Source organism: Corvus cornix, chromosome 23 (assembly GCF_000738735.6).
Source record: "Corvus cornix cornix isolate S_Up_H32 chromosome 23, ASM73873v5, whole genome shotgun sequence".
Classification (NCBI taxonomy): domain Eukaryota; kingdom Metazoa; phylum Chordata; class Aves; order Passeriformes; family Corvidae; genus Corvus; species Corvus cornix.
This window is the reverse complement of record NC_046352.1, coordinates 4,414,355-4,433,917: the sequence shown is the minus strand read 5'-3', so window position 1 is coordinate 4,433,917 and position 19,563 is coordinate 4,414,355. Positions and strand designations below refer to the sequence as shown.

Here is a 19,563-nt window from a genome sequence, read left to right as displayed (position 1 = left end):
CTGGGTGACCCCGTAGTCCCAGCCGTCCTCCTGCATCCCTGGGGGGTCTGCGCCGGCTCCCGCTCCCCGCGCAGGCGGCTCCGGAGCTGCCGGTGCCGGCCCGGCCGGGAGCCGCGAAATGGCCGGAGCTGCCCGGAGCACGCGGGAGCAGCCGCGGCCTGAGGGCGGCTGCGGGCAGATGGCCGGAGCTGGCCCGAGCTGGCCGGGAGCAGCCGGGCGGCCTGTGGCCGTAGCGCAGCCAGCCCGGGCTGCTCGGTGCCGTGGCGGCTGCCGGGGCCGCGGGAGCTGCCGGGGCCGCGGGAGCTGCCGCGGCGGCGGGGGCTGGAGAGGTGGCGGGGACTGGAGAGATGGCGGGGACTGGAGAGGTGGCCGGTGCCGGGCACGCAGCCGGTGTGGCGGCGGGGATGGCGCTATGGAAGCAGCCGGTACCGCCGAGGTGCTCGGTACCGAGGCGGCGGCCGGCGCGGCCGGTGGCACGGAAGCAGCCCGGGATGGCCCGTACTGTGCCGGCAGCCGGGATGGCCGGGAATGTGCAGGCGCTGCCTGGCCGGGATTGGCTGCGGGGAATGACGCCCAGCACAACAAAGGTGGAGTTGGAGAAATTCCATTAAAAAAAATTAAGAGAGAGAGAGAGGGAGAGGGAGAGGAGAGAAAAGGAGCGGAGGGAGGGAGGAGGGGAGGAAGCTGCCCCTCGCCCGCCCCGCCGGGCAGAGCCCCCCCCGCCGCCGTGTCCCGGGGCCGCGGGGCGGGCAGGAGCGCGGCCCCGCCGTGCCGTGGGGGCCCGGCTCGGCTCCCCCCCCCGCCCTCCGCTTCCCCCCTTCAATTTTTTTCTCCTCCTCTCTTTTATTTTTTTTTTTTAATTTTTAAATTTTTTTCTTTATGCAAACGCCGGCCGAGGATTGTTGCACATGTAAGGAGATTTTTTTTTTTTTATTTTTTTTCTTCCTCCCTTCCCCCCCCCACCCCACCCCCCCTCCTTTCCCTCCTCTTCTCCTTCCTCCTCCTCCTCCTCCTCTTTTTCTTCTCACCACAGTGTTGCAAAAGCAAAGAGCAATAAAAAACCCGGCGGAAAGCGGCGGCGGGGCGGCGGGGCTGGCGGGGAGATCCCGGCGGATCCCGGCGCGCTCAGCCCGGCTGATTGGAAGAGCGAACGCAGCGCCATGGAGGCGGGGGAAAGCGCGATCGTCTCTGCGGGGACTGGAGCGCGTCCACGCCCGGGGCCAGCGCTGCAGAGCTGGCCGCCGTTCAACCGCCGCTCCCCCGCCCCGGCCCCGCCGAGCGAGCCCCGAGCCCCCGCCGCCCCCCAAAGCGGCGGCCCCGCCGGTACGTGCCCGCGCCGGGGGAGCCGCCGCCGCCGTGCCCCGCCGCGCCGCGCCGTGCCCGCCGCCCGGGCTCGCCATTCGCCGCCGCGCCGCTCCGCCGGCGGGGCTGGAGGAGGCGCTTTGTTCCTCCCCGGGCTCCCGCTGCCGCCGCCGCCGCCGCCACCGCCGCGCTCCGGGCTCGGTAAGGCGCTCCGCCGCCGCTCCGACGGGAACGGGGAGGGGGTCGCGCCCACCAGAGCGATTTTTTTTAGATAGATTGATAGATATAAAAGAGAGATTATTTTTTTTTAGAACGGCTGGTTTCGCGCAGGCCCCGCGGGCAGGAAGCCGCCACCGCCACCGCCGGGGCTCGCCCGCCTCGCCCGCCCGCGGGGGGCACCGCGCTGGGGCTCGGGGCGGGGGGCAGCGCCCGGCTCGGCGGCCCCGGTGTGCCCCCCCCTTCTCTCCCTCCTTTTTCCCTTCCCTTCCCTCTCCTCCTCCTCGCTCCCTCCCTCCTTCCCGCTCGCCTTCCCTCCCTCCTCCCCGGTGCCGCAGCTGGATTTCGGGGGCAGGCTTCCAGCGCTGCCCGCTTGTTTTTCCCGAGCCCGGGTGAGTCCCGCGCCGCGGCGGGAGCTGGGCGCCGCGCTCCGCCGGTGCGTGCCGGGGCTCGGCCGACCCCCCCCCGCGCTTCATCTCCCCTTATCCTCGCTTTATCCCCTCTTTATCCTTTTTTTCCTCCTTATTTTCTTTTTATCTATATTTTTTTCTCCCCCCCCTTTTTTTTTCCGCCTTTCCCCCCCTTCCCTTCCTTTCTTCCCTCCGGACCGGGAGCGGGGCTCCAGCCCCCCGCTGGGTGGGTGGGTGTTCGCGGGCTCGAGGAGGGGTCGCGGAGAGAAAAGAGGGGGGTAAGAAAGGGAGGAAAGGAAAGGAAAAACGAGGAAAGGAAAAGCGAGGAGGGGGCGGCGGTGGGGAAAAAGAGAGGGGGGGAGGATCGGGTAGGAGCCGCTCCCCGGGGGTCGGTGCGGGGAGGTCGCGCTGCCCTCGCCCGGCTCGCTGCAGCTGCCCGGCCGCCCCCAGCCGGGCATCCCCGCCCCCCCTTCCCCCTCCTCCTCCTCCTCCTCCTTCTTCTCCTTCTCCTTCTTCTTCCCCCAGCGGCTCCGGCGGCGGGGTTGGGGCTGCGGCGGCTCGGTTAGAGCTCCCCCCCACACCCCCCCCTCCAACCTCCTCCCTCCTTCTTCCACCACCACCACCACCACCTCCTCCTCCTCCTCCTCCTCCCCCTTAGCAGCCCGGAGAGGTGGGTTTGTCTCGGCTTTATAACCGCGGGTGGAGGGGAAGGAGCGGCGGGCGGAGGCGGGCGCAGCCCGGCCATTGTGTGCCGCGGCGGAGAGCGGCCGGTAACGATGGGGGGATGCGGGGGGGGATGCGGAGAGGGGGGATGAAGCAGCGCATCGCATCGCTCCGGGGGGCCGGGGGTGCGGAGAGGGGCCGGGGGAGCGCTCCGCGTTCCCCCGGCCCCTCTCCGCACCCCCGGCCCCCCGAACTCGCCTTCCATTGTCTGCCCGGGTGTTGTTGGGGGGAGAGAAAAAAAGGAGGGGGGGCTCAGCTCGCTGGCGCCCGGGTGGGAACCGGGGGCGGGGGAGGCGCCGCCGGGGCCGCCCGCGCTCGGTCCCACCCGGTTCCTGCTGCCTGGTGGAGGAGGAGACTGGAGCTGGCCGGCGGCGCAGGGCATGTGCGGGCTCCCCGCCTCCGCCCGCCGGCCCGGCCCCTTCCTCCCCCGCCTCCTCCTCCTCCTCCTCCTCCTTCCCCCCTCCAGGCGCGGGATCCGGTCCCCCCCCGACTCCCCCGCGGGGGGATCCCGCACCCCCTCCCCGCGCACCCCCCGGGGATCCCAGTGCGCGCGCACCGCCCGCCCCGCCCCGATCCCATGGATCCCTCCCCCTGTCGCGATCCCGCCTTTCACGACACCCCCACACTTCCCCCCCGGTTGTGATCCCCCACTCCCACCCCCGGGCGATCCCCGGTTTCACACCGCCCGGGGGCTGGGCTTGATCCCACCCCGCGGCGATCCCTCAGCCAGCCCCGAGGGTGGTCCTAGATCCGCCCCCCTTGGGGGTTGATCCAAGCCTGGAGCGACTCCCCCCATCCCTTCAGGGTTCATCGAGCCCCGGGTGATCCTCGATCCCATGCTGGTGGGGTCTGCACGCCCCTCATCCACCCCCAGGTGATCCCCCAGCCACCCCAGCACTGATCTCCCTCAGGTGATCCGGGATCCGTCCCCACCAGGGGCTGATCCGGCCCCCCCAGGGATGCCCAGGCCTGGAGGGGCCTGCATCCCCTGCGGTGATCCCACATCCCTTGGGGTGATCCCACATCCCCTCTTCCAGCAGCTGACCTCCCCCAAGGGCCATCCCCGATCCCTCCTGGCACCTGGGGGTTCTGCACCCCTGGGCCGTCCCCGCTGCCCTCCCCGGGTGATCCTCCCTCAGACCCAGCGCCGGGTTCCTCCCAGGAGCCCCTGAACACCCCCTCCCCAAGGGACCCCCCGAGCCTGGATTCCCCCTGGGATCCCCCAGGCCCCGCTTCCCCCCAGGCCTGGGGCCTGCTCCTCCCCCAGGCCTGCGGCCTGTCCCTGAGGGGGATCCCCCTGAGGCCTCCAGCCCTGATCTGCCCTCCAGGGACTCCCCTGGTGGAATCCCGGATGAGGAGCCCCCCAGGCTACCATCCTGCCACCCCCCCACCAAGTTTTGGGGTCCTCCTCCCTAGGTTATCCTTCCCCATGGAGCCGTAAGATCCTTCCTAATGGGGTGAGAGGGGATCCTTCCCCTGGAGCCCCCCCTGTTGAAATACCTTCCTGCAGCTTGTTCTCCCCCCTTGGGAGACCCCTCAATCCCCCCGAGGTCTCCAAATGCCCCCCCTGCCATCTCCCTTGGATCTGGGGGACCACTCTCTTCTCCAAGCATGTCCCCACCTGTGGGGAGGATTTTGCTAGATCTGTGGTGGGCCTTCCTTTGAAACCCCCATTTTGTGGGGGGGAGAGAACCCCCTTAGAGGAGATCCCTTGGAGCCCTGTTGACTCAGATCCTCTTGATCCCTGGTTTTTGGATCCCGCCCACCCCAGGGAGCCACCTTGAATCTGTCTCCTCTGGGATTTATTGGGATCCCTCTCAGATCCTACCCTCCACCTTGGGGACAAACCCCTGGACCCTTCTCCCCTGTCTACACACCCATTTTCTCCGCCCCTCACCAGTGTGGGGGGTCACATCACCATTAAGGATCCCCCTTCCTGGAGCTCTCCCCAAACCTCTCAGGGATGGGTGGTGGGGGTATTCCAGCACCTCATTCACCGGGGAGTGGAGAGGATGGACAGAGCCTGGATCGAGCTCCCCCCACTTCCCGTTAGAGCTGGGGGCCCCCCTGTCACGGTGGGGATGCCTAGCAGGGTTCTCCCTTTCCTTGCAGAGCTGTGCGGGAGTGATTTTGGGAAGAGGGTGAGGAGGGAGCCCGCGGGACCGTCCTGGGCACAGGCAGGTGGAGGATGAACGGCGAAGCCGAGTGCCCTGCAGACCTGGAAATGACAGCTCCCAAAAACCAAGGTGAGCCCCCCCGCAGCCCCCCTCAACATGACAGTGCTCCCGCGGGAATTCTGCTGCCGTGCTTAAAAATAATAATAAAAAACCTCAGAGCGCCGCTTTTCTCAGAGGGATGGGGAGGAGAAGGGATGGAGAAGGAGGAGGGATGGAGGATCCGTGATCCCGACTGCCAGCGGATCGAGGCGGGGGGGGAATCTGCCTCTCCGAGTTCTGATCTGCCGCGGGGAACACGCTCACACGTGTATGAGCACACGGATTCATGCTCCGCTGCGCCTGCAGCCCCTTGGCACTGGGATGCTCTTTTGAGGGGCTGGTGTTTCGGGTGGATTGGGAAGGGGGGGCTGGCACAGAGGTGCTGCCCTCCCTGCTCACATCTGGGCTGCATTAAAAGCCAAGCCGTTACCTTGGGCCTCCGGCTTCCAGACCCCGGCATGACATCAGAGCTTCAGCTTTTATTGGAAAAGGGGCAGGAAAACAAGGGAAAAAAGAAGGATGTTTATCTAGGGCAGCTCGCAGGGCTCTGCCACTCCACCCCTCAGAAACCTCCCGGGCCCCCCCCAAAGGTCTGGAGCGCCGTCCAGCCCCTCACACCTGCCAGGTCCCCCCGATTTTCCTCCTTCCTTGCTGCAGTCGGGGTAGTTGCCTCGAGCGAACCCGGCTGGAGCACGTGTCCTTCTCCGGGACTTTAGATGGATTTAATTACACCGGGGCAGCTTTCCTAATATAGACCCGGCCCGGCCGGTGCCAGGAGAGCCGGGATAAATCGGTCCCAGGGCACAGACAACCCCATTCATCCTGGTGGGTGAACGCCGCAGTTCCAGCGTTCTTCAGCAAGCCCCTGGTTGAGGGAGGGGAACAGAAGGATGGAGGGCTGAGTGTGGGGGTCCCTGTTGTCCCCACTCTGCTGCCAGCGAGGATTTTGGGATGTTTCCAGTGGTTTTTTATGTATTCCTTTGGGATGTGGTTATGCCAGCTGTCTGCCGGCGGGGGGTTCACGCGGGGCCAAAGGTCTCCGGGTGTTTCTGCATTTGAGGGGGGAAACTGAGGCACTGGGCTTGATGGGGGCAGGTTTGGGGGGGTGTCTCGTCCCCTTCTCCATCTCTTCTGGATTTTTATGGCTGTGCTGGTTTTGGTAATTCCTCCTGATTTCTGCAAGTGAAGTTGGCACCAGCTTCCCAGCCCTGTTCTGCCTCATTGGTCCTTGCCTGGGAGGCCTGGAAAGTGGATGGGAAAAACAGGACGACAGAATTTGGGACTGTGTTCTCCTTCTCGCAGCTCTGATCTCCCCCAGCCCTGTAGGGAATGGGGGTTTCCCATCTCTTTTCCATCTTCGTGGTGTTTTGGGATGAAGCCAGGAACATGGCGACACACCCCAAGCCACCGGGCTCCCTGCTTTCCAGGGGAGCTCTTTCCGTCTTCTCCCTCCATATGAAGCCCTAATGAGGTCACTGTAGGGACCAGCTGGATCCTAAGCTGTTCCTGCCTTGACCCCCAACCAGGCAGGTCCAGGAGGGGAAATGGGATGGGGGGTCAGGTCCTGGCTATGCTCCCTTCACCAGGTCCCATGTGTCCTTTAACATCCCTTGCTTGGATTTGGGATTCCAGGGGAGTTGTCCTTCCCCAGACCCCTGCAAGGGCAGGAGGTGGAGGTGGTTTTGCTCATGTTGAGTCTTGAGTGGAGGGAGAGCTGCAGCTGAAGGAATCTCTGCAGCTGGATATTTCTGGGAGCTTGGTTTCATTCCTGGAGATGGAGGGAGAGATGCTCCACTCAAATCCATGACCAGCCACACTGTCCCCATCTCTTCAGAATCCTCTCTGTCCCACTGTCCCCATCTCTGCAGTGCTCCATGTCCCACAGGCAACTCCAAACGCCTCAGCCTTCACCTGGCAGAGATGTGAGGCAGGGAAAGCTGTGGTGAGCCAGTCCTGCACCGCCGGAATCCCGGGTGCCCACCCCGGGATGAGGCAGCCAGGGCTGTGTGGGCGGGTGGCTCCGGGCTCTGCTCCTCCTCCGGCCCATCCCCAGGGACTTTTCCTTCCGCTCCCAGGCCCCGCTGCATTCCCCAGGGCCACCCATATTTGCAGAGCACCCCGGGCTGTGCTCCCCAGCTGGCGTGGAAGTTTGGAGCAGGGAGGAATTCCCCTGGCAGGGAAGCAGCCCCACGGTTGGGGCTGGATGAGGCATTCAGGGCTGGGATATCCTGCCTGTTGCCTGTCCCGGCACAGTGCTGCTGCCTGTCCTGGCCTCACGGTTGCTCCAGGCTCTCTGGCTTTGCCATGTGCCCGTCCCACCATTCCAGTAACTTGTCCCTATGGGAGCTGGGGATGCTCCTCCCAGCAGCTTGGGGGATGTTGGGTGACATAAACATCATCCCTGCACTGTCAGGGACCCCTCTGTGAGACAGGGGGGGCTGTGCCGGGCTCTGTCCCCCCTCACTCTGTGGTGTGGGAGCTTTGACCTTGGCAGAGGTCACCATGGAGCTGGGCCCAGGTGATGGCAAAGCTCTCCGAGGTGCAGGAAAAGCAGCGCTGGGGTTTTCCCATTGCTCTGGACACATCTTTTCCACTTGGAAAGTGGGTTTCCCTGTTTCCTGCTTGGCTGGAGAGCTCATTGCTCCCATGTCGCTCCGCAGGGCGTAGGAAATCGCCCTCTGCTCCCGTGCAGCAGAGCCGTCCCTTATCTGATGGTTTTCTGGGATGAACAAGTCTCTCTGGTTTGCACTGAGTGGAATTTCTAGCTTTGCCTGGATTGTTTTGGCCCATAGAAAGTTGCTTGAGGGTGATGGAAACAGCCACTTCCCTTTGATCTTTAATCTCGAGAGGCAGCATGTGGAGATTACGTGTCCTGGCGTGCAGTTCGGAGCGGCACGCCGGGAGCTGTAGTCCCGGTATCCTGCTGGGAAGGGAAGGCAAGGGAAGGGAAAAGGCTGCCTGCCCCTGGCTGATCCTGTTTCTTGCTGCTCAGACCGCTGGTCACAGGAGGACATGCTGACCCTCCTGGAGTGCATGAAGAATAACCTGCCCTCCAACGACGGGAGCAAGTTCAAAACCACCGAGTCCCACCTGGACTGGGAAAAAGTGGCTTTCAAGGACTTCTCAGGGGAGATGTGCAAGATGAAGTGGATGGAGATTTCTAACGAGGTAATGGACACCACATGGGGCTTTGTGGGGACTTTGTGACAGGGTCTGAGTGTCCCGCTGACATTCCTAGGGCTGTTGGAATTGCCCAAGTTGAGTGCCCAGAGCCCTTGGCCATTGGTGCCGGCACCGTCCCTCTCCTGTCAGCACTGTGACATCAGCATCCTCAGAGGGGCTGGGATCCATCATTTTTGGGGTAGCATTACAAAACCCAGTGGGTTTCTGCCATGCCGGGGATCTGCCCTGTCTGCTGTTCAAGTCTTTGTTTCTTCATTCCACACAGGTGAGGAAATTCCGGACCCTCACAGAGCTCATTATGGATGCTGAAGAGCATGTGAAGAATCCTTACAAAGGCAAAAAGCTCAAGGTATTGGTCAGGAATTAAGATCACTCCCTAAAGGGTGACCCCACACTTCCCCAGGATGGGGGGCTGTCACCGCTGTGGCACCTCAGATCCACGTGGCTCCGCTGTGGGAGCCCCTGCAGGCACCTCACTGCCCGTAATCCCGGTGTCCGGCTGCCCAAGGCTCCGGAGGCTGCGGCGCTGGGCCCGGGCCAAGTCCCGGGTACATTTAATATGGCCGGCTGTGCTGCTGGCAGCCTGCGTCCAAGTTTAGCTCCAGAGGGGCCGGGAGGCTGCCGTCCTATTCCTGGCCTGCCGGGTGCTTTAGACCAGGTGGCCCTGGGGCAGCTGATGCTCCATCCCTGGGAGTTGGGTCCCATCCCCTCCTCCTGCCTCAGTGTCCCCTCTCGCTCTGTGCTGACGGCTCTGGATGGCTGGAGGCCGCTCCCAAGGTTCCCAGCCGTGGGATACTGCAGTTCCTTGGGGAGCCCTTGTTCGCAGCAGTTTCCCCCTCCTTGCCTGCCATACCTGGATCGCCAGCAGGGCTGGATGGAGGCAGGTGCCCCTGGAGCTAGGGAGCCGTGGGTTTGGCTGTGCCCCTGTGGTGCTGCCAGCTCTGTGCTCAGTGTCCTCCACTCTGCTGTCTCCCCAGAAACATCCCGACTTCCCCAAGAAGCCCCTGACTCCCTATTTCCGCTTCTTCATGGAGAAGCGAGCCAAATACGCCAAGCTTCACCCCGAAATGAGCAACCTGGATCTCACCAAGATCCTGTCTAAGAAATACAAGGAGCTTCCTGAGAAGAAGAAGGTATGGAGGGGGGTCAGCAAGCCCCTTCCCACCACGTGCCTCTGTGTGCTGGGCTCTGCCCAGCTCTTCCAGTAAAACCAGCAGAGCCCAGGCTCTGCCTGGTGAGGGCTTAATCCAGCTCTGGACGGGAGAAACCAGGCGTTCATTTAGTCCCGTCAGACCTGTAAGACTTCCTTGGCTTTTCCTGTCCTGGTTCCCAGGATCTGTGGGGTGGAGGCTGGTTGGGTCTGTCCGTTGGTCCGTCTCTTCCCGCTGGACCTGGATGGTGGCTTTGCCGTTGGGTGGATCCGTGTTTAATGCTGGGGTTGAGGCACACGCCCCGCTGTGCCACCCTGTCCAGGCAAGGAACACAGGGACAGGCTCTGGGAGATGCTGGGAGCAGAGATCTGCCCACCTGGAGATGCCAGAGCCTGGGCAGGGCTTTGGGGGCCCCCAACTTTCAGTCTGGGGCATCCAGGAAAAGTCCAGGGCACAAAGTGCCACTGTGCCCTTTCCAGGGCTGCTGGGATGCACAGAGAGGGGAGATACCCAGCTGCTGAATCCCTGGGCAGGCTGGAAACCCTCCACAGGACCATTCCCTGGGCTGGGGAGCCCTTGAGTCCCTCTTGGGGTGGTGGGATGCCCAGCCAGGTCGACAGGGATGTATCTTCCTGCCCGTTCCCTGGTGCTGACATCCCTCTCCGCCTCTGCGGTGGCTTTGTGTCCCCAGATGAAATATATCCAGGACTTCCAGAGAGAGAAGCAGGAGTTTGAGAGGAACTTGGCGAGGTTCAGGTGAGCAGGCAGCCCCCCCGCCCCCCATATTTTCCTGGGCCCCTCCAGGCAGATCCAGATTCCCCTCCTGTGCATAGCTCACAGAGGAAGCCCTGATGGGCCTTTGGCTTGAAGAGAAGAGGGAATTCAGCCAAAAAAGAGCAAGGAAAAGGTGTCTGGAAGCATCCCTCCAGCTGGGAGACTGGATGAGGGGGAGAGCAGAGGACCAGCCATGCTCTGGAGGTCTGCAGGGTGGGGACAGGAGCCCTGCCACCAGCACTGATAAGAACTGAAGTGTCCCCCCAGTCACTCCAGACCTTCCCCTTGGATGTGGTTGCTGTGATCCAGGTGGATCCCGGCTTTCCCAATGACCTGCTGCTGCTTCAGGGTTACCGCTGAGCCCAGGGATGCCTTTAGCCAATGCTCCCCAAGGAGGGACAAACTTAAATCTCTCCTAAAACCCTCCTGCTCTTTTTTGGGACCCCCCAGTACCTGAGCCCATGGAGGCTCAGCCCTGCAGTGACAGTCACCCCTTAGCAGGCAGCTTTAGGAGTGCTCTCCTTGCCACTGCCACCTCCCTGATGCTCTCCCTTCCCCACCTCCTTGCCTGGTAAAGGGAAGACCACCCGGATCTCATCCAGAACGCCAAGAAATCCGACGTCCCCGAAAAACCCAAGACCCCCCAGCAGCTGTGGTACAACCACGAGAAGAAGATCTACTTGAAAGTGCGTCCAGATGTGAGTACGGTGGGTGGGAGTGAGTGCGAGTGTGAGTGTTGGGGGGTCCCGGACCCCGCTGCCGGGGGACAGGAGGGGAAGGGAGAGAAGCATTTTAGGGGGTCGGGATGGAGGACACCGCAGGAGCCTGGACCGAGGTAAGGAGGGGCTCTGCACACCTGGAAGAGGCTCAGGGATCCAGCCTCCACTTTTTGCCAGGAAGGGGTGACCACAGCCTGAGTCAGGGCAGGAAAGGATTCCAGCACAGACATCCACCTCTGGCCATGCCCCCCGCTCCCACGCACCCCCGCGGCTCCCAGCCGCCCCGTGCCGGGTGCCGTCAGGCCCCACCAGGCCACGCCATTTTTTTGCCATTTTTTTGCCATTTTTTTTTTTAATTCCTCTTTTTTTTTTGAATTTTACCCCTCTGCCCTCACCTCTGGCTTTGGGTTTTCAGGCCACCACGAAGGAGGTGAAAGAGTCGCTGGGCAAGCAGTGGTCTCAACTCTCGGATAAAAAGAGGCTGAAATGGATTCATAAGGCCCTGGAACAGCGGAAGGAGTACGAGGTAGGGAGCAGCCTCACCCGGTCCCCTCCACACTCGTCCCAACATTCACTCCGAGCCGCTCTGCATCCCAGCCCTGCGTGGCCTCTCCCGATAGCCAGCATGGGGGTTCAGGCAGGTCCCGGCAGGTCCCTAGTGAGGCTGAGCCCTGCCTCTCCAGCCGTGTGCGGGGCAGGCAGCAGGATCCCTGGGCACAGGATTGATTAGGGCAGTGGTTGGCTTCTCTCTCCTCCTCCTCCGGCCCCGGCAGGCGGGGGTGGCAGCCCCTCTGACCGCTCTCTGCTCTCCACAGGAGATCATGCGGGATTACATCCAGAAGCACCCGGAGCTGAACATCAGCGAGGAGGGGATCACCCGCTCCACCCTCACCAAGGCCGAGCGGCAGCTTAAGGACAAGTTCGACGGACGACCCACGAAGCCACCCCCGTGAGTCCTGTCCCTCACGGAGCCGTGGCCTGGGTGGATGCTGGTTCTTGCCAACGAGGACACTGAGACTTGGGAAGCCCAGATAACTTCTGGGAGCACAGACATAGGGGGGTTAGATGGCATTTATAGGACAAATCTTGTCACGGTCAGGCCTGGGAGCAGGCTGCCCAGGGCAGAGGTGGAGTCACCATCCCTGGAAGTGTTCAAAAAGTGTGGATGTGACACTTGAGGTCAAGGTTTAGTGTGGGCTTGGCAGTGTTAGTTAATGGTTGGACTCAGTGATCTGAGAGGGCTTTTCCAGCCTTAATGATTACATGATTCCATGATGATCCCATTAAACTAGTCCTTAAATGTACATTAAATGCACATCCTGGGGAGAATCTGTGGGACAGAACCACCACGATGCATCAGATGCACCATCATACTCTGGGTTTTAGGGGGTGATCCAGCCCCCAGCTGCCCTAAAACACAGGTACCTCACTTCCCTGCCTGGTGCAACCCACCTGGGAGGTTTTGGGGAGGCTTTTAGCACCCAGCCTGCTCCACAGGGGCAGATTTTCCCTAACACTGGGCCCCTCTGTGGGTTTTTCAGGAATAGCTACTCCCTGTACTGTGCAGAGCTGATGGCCAACATGAAAGATGTGCCCAGCACGGAGCGGATGGTGCTGTGCAGCCAGCAGTGGAAGCTGCTCTCCCAGAAGGAAAAGGATGCCTACCACAAAAAGTGTGACCAGGTGAGTGGCTGAGGATGGACAGGTGGGGGGAGAGGCAGGTGGGCACCAGTGCTGTGGGGAAGGAACAGCTGGATGGGAGAGTCTGGGCTACAAATATCCCTGGAAACGAGCCCCTCACCCTTCCTCAGTCCCTGTGCTTGTCTGCATCACCGATTGTCCCTGAGGTCCTCGGTCACCTCCCCTTGATCCTGGCTCCTGTGTGGGACAAACAGATGGCCCAGGTGGAGGATGCTGTTGCCAAGGGAGTGAGGCTGGGTCAGGGGCTGCAGGAGGCAGGGATGGAATGAGGGATCTCTTTGTAACCGTACGTCTCCATCTTCCTTCAGAAAAAGAAAGACTATGAGATCGAGCTGCTCCGCTTCCTGGAGGTGAGTGAAGAGGGGGTGCAGGAGAGCCCGAATCTGGCAATGGGCGACTCTGCCCAGGGACTGGGATAGCTTAAATGGGGGGCTGCTCTCTTTGCTCCCCCCCAAAACATGTCTGAGCCCAGCCGTGGGTGCTGTGCAGGTAGCTGCACATAGCCTTGACCTTCCGGCTGTCCTAATGCCTGGCCCAGTGTCTTCCAGTTAGGCAGTGGGAGGTGAGGGTGGGCCTCCCAGCTGGGAGGGGAGCTGGGGTGAGCAGAGGGCTGGAGCTGGAGGGGAGGGTGTTCAGTGGCGGTGGCTGTGCAGCGTCTCACTTCCTTCCCTCGCTGGGGCGTGGGCGGGGGAGCCACACCGAGGCCACCCCGGCATCGTCCCCGTCCCTGGGCGGACGTGACGCGGCCCCGGCTGCGGCTGCAGGGGCACAGGGTGGAAAACCCAGGGGTGTGCCCGGATCCAGGCACCTGCCCACCTGCTTTCACTGAGAAACGGCTGAAGCGGGATGGGGACAGAGCTGGGGCAGAGGGACACTGCCCAGATAGGGGGTGACAGCATGGGGACCCCCACGCTGTACATGTGCAGTTCCAGATGCTGGTCCTGACTGCTGGGACAGGATTTGGATCAGGACACCCAAGTGCATTAATCCCCTTCCCCAATGTCCCTATTCCCCGATCGCCTCAGAGCCTCATTAGCGCTGGGCTTCTAATGATGTCTCTCCTCCTGTGCCCCCCAGAGCCTGCCCGAGGAGGAGCAGCAGCGGGTGCTGGGCGAGGAGAAGATGCTGGGCAGCAATCGGAAAGGGGCGACGAGTCCTGCATCCAAAAAATCCTCACCAGAGACCGGCAAGGTGGGAGCGGCACCAGGAGGGACGGGGCAGCACCTGCCAGAGGCTCGGGATGGGGTTGTGCATCTCAAGGGGCTTTGAGGGCTTTGGTCCCTCGGTGGGCTCGCCCCCCCTCACAGCCCCGTGTGCCCCCTCAGGCCAGCTCAGAGAAGCCCAAGCGGCCCATCTCAGCCATGTTCATCTTCTCGGAGGAGAAGCGGAAGCAGCTGCAGGAGGAGCGGCCGGAGCTGTCGGAGAGCGAGCTGACCCGGCTCCTGGCCCGCATGTGGAACGACCTTTCTGAGAAGAAGAAGGTTGGCACCATCCCTCTACTCCTCCTCCATCCCCATCTCCACTGCTCCCGTGGGCATCTCGGGCAGTCCAGGGGATGCTCCTGTGCTTGTCCTGCTCCAAGGGGCACAAATGTCCCCCAGAGCATCACAGTGAGCTGTCACACAGGTGCCAGTGTTGGCACCAAGGGGCACCACTGGCTGTGCTCCTCCCTCTCATCACCTGGGGGTCAAAACCCACCAGATAAAGAAACCTCAGAGCTTCAGTTTTAAGGCTTTGGTGGTTTTCCTGACGGGGGGAGTCCGGAGATGGGGTTGGGGTTGGTGGGGGGGCTGTCAATGCTACTGTGGGGGCAGTGCTGGGGGAGCTCCAGTTCCCTCCTGGTGTTTGGCAGCTGTGCCCCTGCCGTGCCCCCTCACCCCCTGTGCCCCCTGCCCAGGCCAAGTACAAGGCGCGGGAGGCGGCGATGAAGGCACAGTCGGAGAAGAAGCACGGCTCGGATAAAGAGGAGCGCGGGAAACTGCCCGAGTCTCCCAAAACTGCCGAAGAGATCTGGCAACAGAGCGTCATCGGGGACTACCTGGCTCGTTTCAAGGTGAGGAGTGGGCTGGGAAAGGGGCTGGAGGGTGGCAGGGTCATCACTCCCACCTGCAGGAATTCCCATGTGCTTTCTCCCTGGGTCTCACACCTGGGTTTGGGCTGGGAGCTGTGGGGAGGACGGGGGTCACAGAGGGAGCAGTGCTCCAGCGGCAGCACCCCAATGTCCCAGGGGTTTTGGGTGCGTCTGATGCATCGTGGCGGTTCTGTCCCACAGAACGACCGGGGCAAAGCGCTGAAGGCCATGGAGGCCACTTGGAACAACATGGAAAAGAAGGAGAAACTGATGTGGATCAAGAAGGCGGCGGAGGATCAGAAGCGATACGAGGTGGGTCCCTGTCCCGTCCTGTCCTTCGCCATGTCCCTCACCTGGTGCTGCCCCTCTCCCTGACCCTCTCTCTCTCCTGTGGCTCAGAGGGAGCTGAGCGAGATGCGGGCCCCTCCGTGCTCCACCAACTCCACCAAGAAAATGAAGTTCCAGGGAGAGCCAAAGAAACCCCCCATGTGAGTACCTGGGGGGTGAAAAATGGGGTCTGCCGTGCTGGTGGGAAGAGCCTGGAACAAGAGGAGGGAGGGTGGTGGGGACCCCAGGGTGGGTGGATGGGGGTTATGGACACCTGGGCTGTCTGTGCCCGCTGTCCCAGCCTGGTCCCTGCGCTCTCCCTGTACAGGAACGGTTACCAGAAGTTCTCCCAGGAGCTCCTGTCCAACGGGGAGCTGAACCACCTCCCGCTGAAGGAGCGGATGGTGGAGATCGGCAGCCGCTGGCAGCGCATCTCCCAGGGCCAGAAGGACCACTACAAAAAGCTGGCAGAGGAGCAGCAGAAACAGTACAAGGTGCACCTCGACATCTGGCTCAAGGTGGGTGCTGGACCCCCCATGCCTGGTGGGAGGCTCTGGGGTCTGCTGGTTTTGGGGATGATGCTTGGCGTGGTCTCTGTTCCCACCCCTCCTCCGAAAACCACCATTGCCAGACACTTTTTTGACATTTTGTAACTTAAAAGGATAAAAAGTTATATACATGAGGAGGGTGTGCCTGTGCTAGAGCCCTTCCCTGCTCCATCCCCTGTCCCGTCCCATGCCTGCCCATCCCTGACTGTGTCCGTGTCCCCACAGAGCCTCTCGCCCCAGGAGCGGGCTGCGTACAAGGAGCACATTTCCAACGTGAGTATCCACGTGGCACTACTGTGTTCCCGGGAGTCTGGGGGTGGGATGGGGAACCTGGGGGCTTGGGACTGGGCCGGGGTCAGCCCTGGGTGAGGTTTGGGTGTGCCACACTCCAGAGAGCCCCTCAGTGAGGATTTGTCCCCATGGCAGCTCAGCAGTGGGATTTTCTCTGGGCTGGACACTGGGAAGGAGCTGAGCCTGAGCCCTAAAGGGTTTGGTTTTGTTCCCGCAGAAACGCAAGAGCATAGGGAAGATCCGGGGTCCCAACCCCAAGATGAAGCCAACAATGCAGTCCAAGTCGGTGAGTCACGACAGCCCCATGGGGCCACCCAGGCCCCCTCCCTGGGGAGTGCGTCCGGGGCGACCCACACCCCTTGTTTGAGGCGTCCCTTGCCCTTCCAGCTGCCTGCCCTGTCCTCGAGACCATAAACTTTCCCCAAATCCCTGCTCAGAACCCATCCAGCTCAGATTTTGACCCTGCTCAGGGACCCTTTTTGGTGCAATTTTCAGTGTAAATGGGGAAAGGCTCCCACCAAGGTGTGGGATAGGGAATCACCTGATCTGCTCAATGGATGGAGGAACCCAAAGGTGGATGGTCAAGGATGGGGGTGGGTGCTGCACCCATGGGTGTGGAGGTCCAGGGACTCACCAAGCCCCTCCTGTCCCGCAGGAGTCAGAGGATGATGACGAGGAGGAAGAGGAGGAGGAAGACGACGATGAAGACGAGGATGATGATGATGACAACGGCGACTCGTCAGAGGAAGGCGGCGACTCCTCGGAGTCCAGCAGCGAGGAGGAGAGCGAGGATGGGGATGAGGTGAGGCTGCGGCGCGGGGAGGGCACGGGGAGGGCACGGGGCCCCCCTCACCCTCCCCCCGGGCTGGGGGGCAGCCGCAGCCAGGCTCAGATAGATCCGTGGCAGAGGAGCCCCCGGGAAGCAGGGGGACACGGGGAGGAGAAGGGGAACGGGATCCCCCCGGTGTTCCCGGGGAGGGCGCGAGGAGCAGCCGCGGGGCGTAGTCAGGAGCAGCCTCGGGACGTAGAGGTGCGGGGGGTGTGCAGAGCCCCCAGTGAGCAGAGAAAAATCTCCTGTCTTTTTCCTGGTGGAGATACTGAGTCTGGTCTCGGCTCCGTTTGCGCCAGTGTGAATGCCGAGTAAGTCACCAGAGTCAAAGCTTTACACCGGTGCAACTGAAATCAGAGTATGCTGGATGGCGCTGGGGCCAGAAACCGTGTCCGTGCCTTGTGCTCGCCACCGGACAGGTGAGGTGTTTCCACCCCCTCGCTGGTCTCAGCTCACGCCTCTTCCTTCCCTGGCTTTAGAGGGGGGAAACTGAGGCACGAGGCGGGTCGGGTACCCTCCCTCAGATCGTGTAGCGAGGCAGTGGCAGAGGTGAAGGCAGGACCCCCGCGCGCTGCTCCAGCACGTCCCCCCCCGGCACCCCGAGCTGAGCCCTTGCAAACTCACTCCTGGCTCCTGCCCCTCGTCCCTCCTCCTCCACCCCCAGACCCCCGGGGGCAGCGATGGGAGGGTGGGGGTCACACCCCGCGCTCTGTGGGGACCCCGTCGGGGAGGGTGAGCAGGGGACAAGGGAGTGACGGTGGACTAACCCTGCCCTGACCTCCCCCTCCTCTCTGCCACCCCCCTCCCAGAATGACGAGGATGATGAGGATGAGGATGATGAGGATGAGGATGACAACGACTCGGAGGGCAGCAGCAGTTCCTCCTCCTCTTCGGGGGACTCCTCCGACTCCGACTCCAACTGATCGGCCAAGCTCTTCGTAACGTCGTTTGGTTTCTCGGTTTCGGTCCCAAATCCCCCCTGCAGCCCCTCAAAATCCTTCCTTCTCTTCCTCCTGCCCCCCCGTGGTACCCCCAACGCGGGGAGCGGGGGCCGGGGGGACCCCTCCGCCAAGCTCACACTACGGAGGGGGATCAGGGGCTGCTTCCCCCAGGCTGGGGGGCGAGGAGAGAGCCCCCCACCCCTGCCCCCTGCTTTACTCCCGAGGGAAAGCGATTTTTTTTTGGAATTTCATTCTTTCCAGGGGGGTGTCTCTCCATCCCTACCCCCATAACCCCCTCGCTACCAGCTCCGGACTTTCTAGAAAGAGAAGAAAAACACACAGGAAAAAAAAAAAAAACCAACAACAGCCCCCCATACCTTTTTTTTAATTAAAAATCCCAGAAATGGGAAGAAAATCCCCTCCCCACGCAGCCCCTCCGGCAGCGGGCGCGGAGCACGAGCCGAGGCGCTCAGGACTCAGCCGATGGGACAATGCCTCCTTGCAACCCCCCAGCCCTCTGCGCACCCCCAGCATCTTGGGGGTCCTCCCCACCCCCCAAAAAAACCTTGTACAGTCTGGAAGCTGCCCCGGGAGCTGCCCGGGAACTCCACATCCACGGCACTTGGGAGCGCCGGGGACGGCCAGGACGGTGACCCGCGGCGTGTCCCCGATGGGGTGGGAGGGGCGTGGGGAGGGGGCGTGTGTGTGAGTGCGAGTGGGAGCCGGGGGGGGCACCGGGGCCGCCCCCGCCCGGGGCCGGCGGCTCAGCGTGACCAAGGGGGGGCGCGGGGTCCCCCCGCTCTGTTGTCGGTGGTTGTTGTGCCGTTGTATTTTATTTTATTTCGTTTTTGGTTTTTTTTTTCCTTTTTATAAAACAAGAAAGATCCATCTTTTATTTTTCATTTCCCCCGCCCCGTTTCCCCCCCACCCCTTTTCCTTCCCACCCCTGTCCCCCGTTTTCCTCTCGGTCTCTGGTGAAGCTGCTCCTCTCCCTTCACCCCAAATCCTGGGGGGGGGGGACCAGAGCTCCCCTTGCCCCAGTCAGCCCCAGTTAACCCCAGTTACCGCCAGTTCGCGTCCCCCCCGGGGGTTTCAACCCCCCCGGGCCATGCTGTAAATATTGGTGCGGTTTGGGTTTATTTTGGGGGGTCAATGCCCCCCTCCCCGGGAGGGGGATGGGGCCGCGGGGACCGGGGTGGGTGCATGGGGGGTCTGTCAGGGGCCCCCCTTTTTTTAAGCAGACACGAGCACCAGCAATCCCACGGCACCTCCCTGCAGGGTTCTGTCCCCCCACCCCGTGCCACCCCCAAAAACCCACCCAGTGTCATTGGGGACCCCCACCCTAATTGGGGGGGGCTCAAGATTTGTTCTTTCTGCCCCTCCCCCATCCTGTCCCTGGAGAGGACTTGGGCTGGGGAACAGGATTTGGGGGGCCCCAGAGAAGGGCATGGGGGGCTTGAGGGGGCTTTTTCTCTCTAGGGCTGTAATTTAGCCATTTTTCTCTTCAGCCGAATCTCTGCAGGGGCTTGGGGGGGCAGAAGGGGGGCTCTGCTGCAGGTTTGGGGTTTTGAGGGGAGTTCCTACCCCCCCCCAGCTCTGTAACACCCCCCAGGTTTGCTGCTCTCAGCACCCCAAATCCCCCACAAAGACATTGGGGAACCCCTCGATGCTGAGGGGGAGGTGGGGGCAACACCCCTTTTTCCTGGCCTCAGTTTGGGCTGAAAAAACACCATTTTGGACAAACTGACCCCAAACCTGGGGGGAAGGGGGTGAACCCGGGTGCTCCCGCACGGACAATCCCCCCGTGTCCCCCCCGGGACCGGGGCCCCGAAGAGAACCCAGATGGTGTCCCCCCCCCAGTGTCCGTCTGTCTGTCCCTCTGTTTCCTCCTCCCACTTCCCCCAATCCATTTGGGATTTTCCTTTCATTTTCTTCCCAATTTTTAATCGCCGCCCCTCCCAAAATCCCCTAAGGGGAACCCCCCCCATCCCTTTTTTTCTGCTGAATGTACCCAGCACCGTCGTGTTTTAGTGGATGTGTTTTTAGTACAAAAAAAAAGACAAAAAAAATTCAACCCCACCTTTTTTTTCCCCACCTTTTTTTCTGTTAAAAAAAAAAAAAAAGTTAAAAAAAATTAAATAATAAAAAAGAAAAATTCTTA

General features: G+C 62.0%; 1 protein-coding gene across 13 annotated transcripts; it reads left to right on the top strand.

Annotated features, from left to right (window-relative positions):
• Positions 1-812: 812 nt before the first annotated feature.
• Positions 813-18,292, top strand: UBTF (upstream binding transcription factor). 13 transcript variants are annotated; one of them, XM_039564524.1, is made up of 22 exons: positions 813-910; positions 4,764-4,897; positions 7,860-8,035; positions 8,316-8,399; positions 9,028-9,183; positions 9,893-9,957; positions 10,553-10,682; positions 11,110-11,220; positions 11,510-11,643; positions 12,236-12,377; positions 12,704-12,745; positions 13,473-13,586; positions 13,721-13,876; positions 14,293-14,448; positions 14,668-14,778; positions 14,866-14,954; positions 15,122-15,311; positions 15,567-15,614; positions 15,850-15,918; positions 16,288-16,434; positions 16,761-16,880; positions 17,271-18,292. In XM_039564524.1, exons 2-22 carry the CDS (start codon positions 4,840-4,842, stop codon positions 17,382-17,384), a joined length of 2,412 nt encoding a protein of 803 aa, XP_039420458.1. In that variant the 5' UTR covers positions 813-910; positions 4,764-4,839; the 3' UTR covers positions 17,385-18,292. The 13 variants fall into 13 exon arrangements, with proteins under 13 accessions (XP_039420458.1, XP_039420457.1, XP_039420463.1 ...); XM_039564523.1 differs by lacking the exon at positions 813-910 and adding an exon at positions 1,416-1,503; XM_039564529.1 differs by lacking the exon at positions 813-910 and adding an exon at positions 1,416-1,503 and having other exon boundaries at positions 10,553-10,673; positions 17,271-17,384.
• Positions 18,293-19,563: the final 1,271 nt, after the last annotated feature.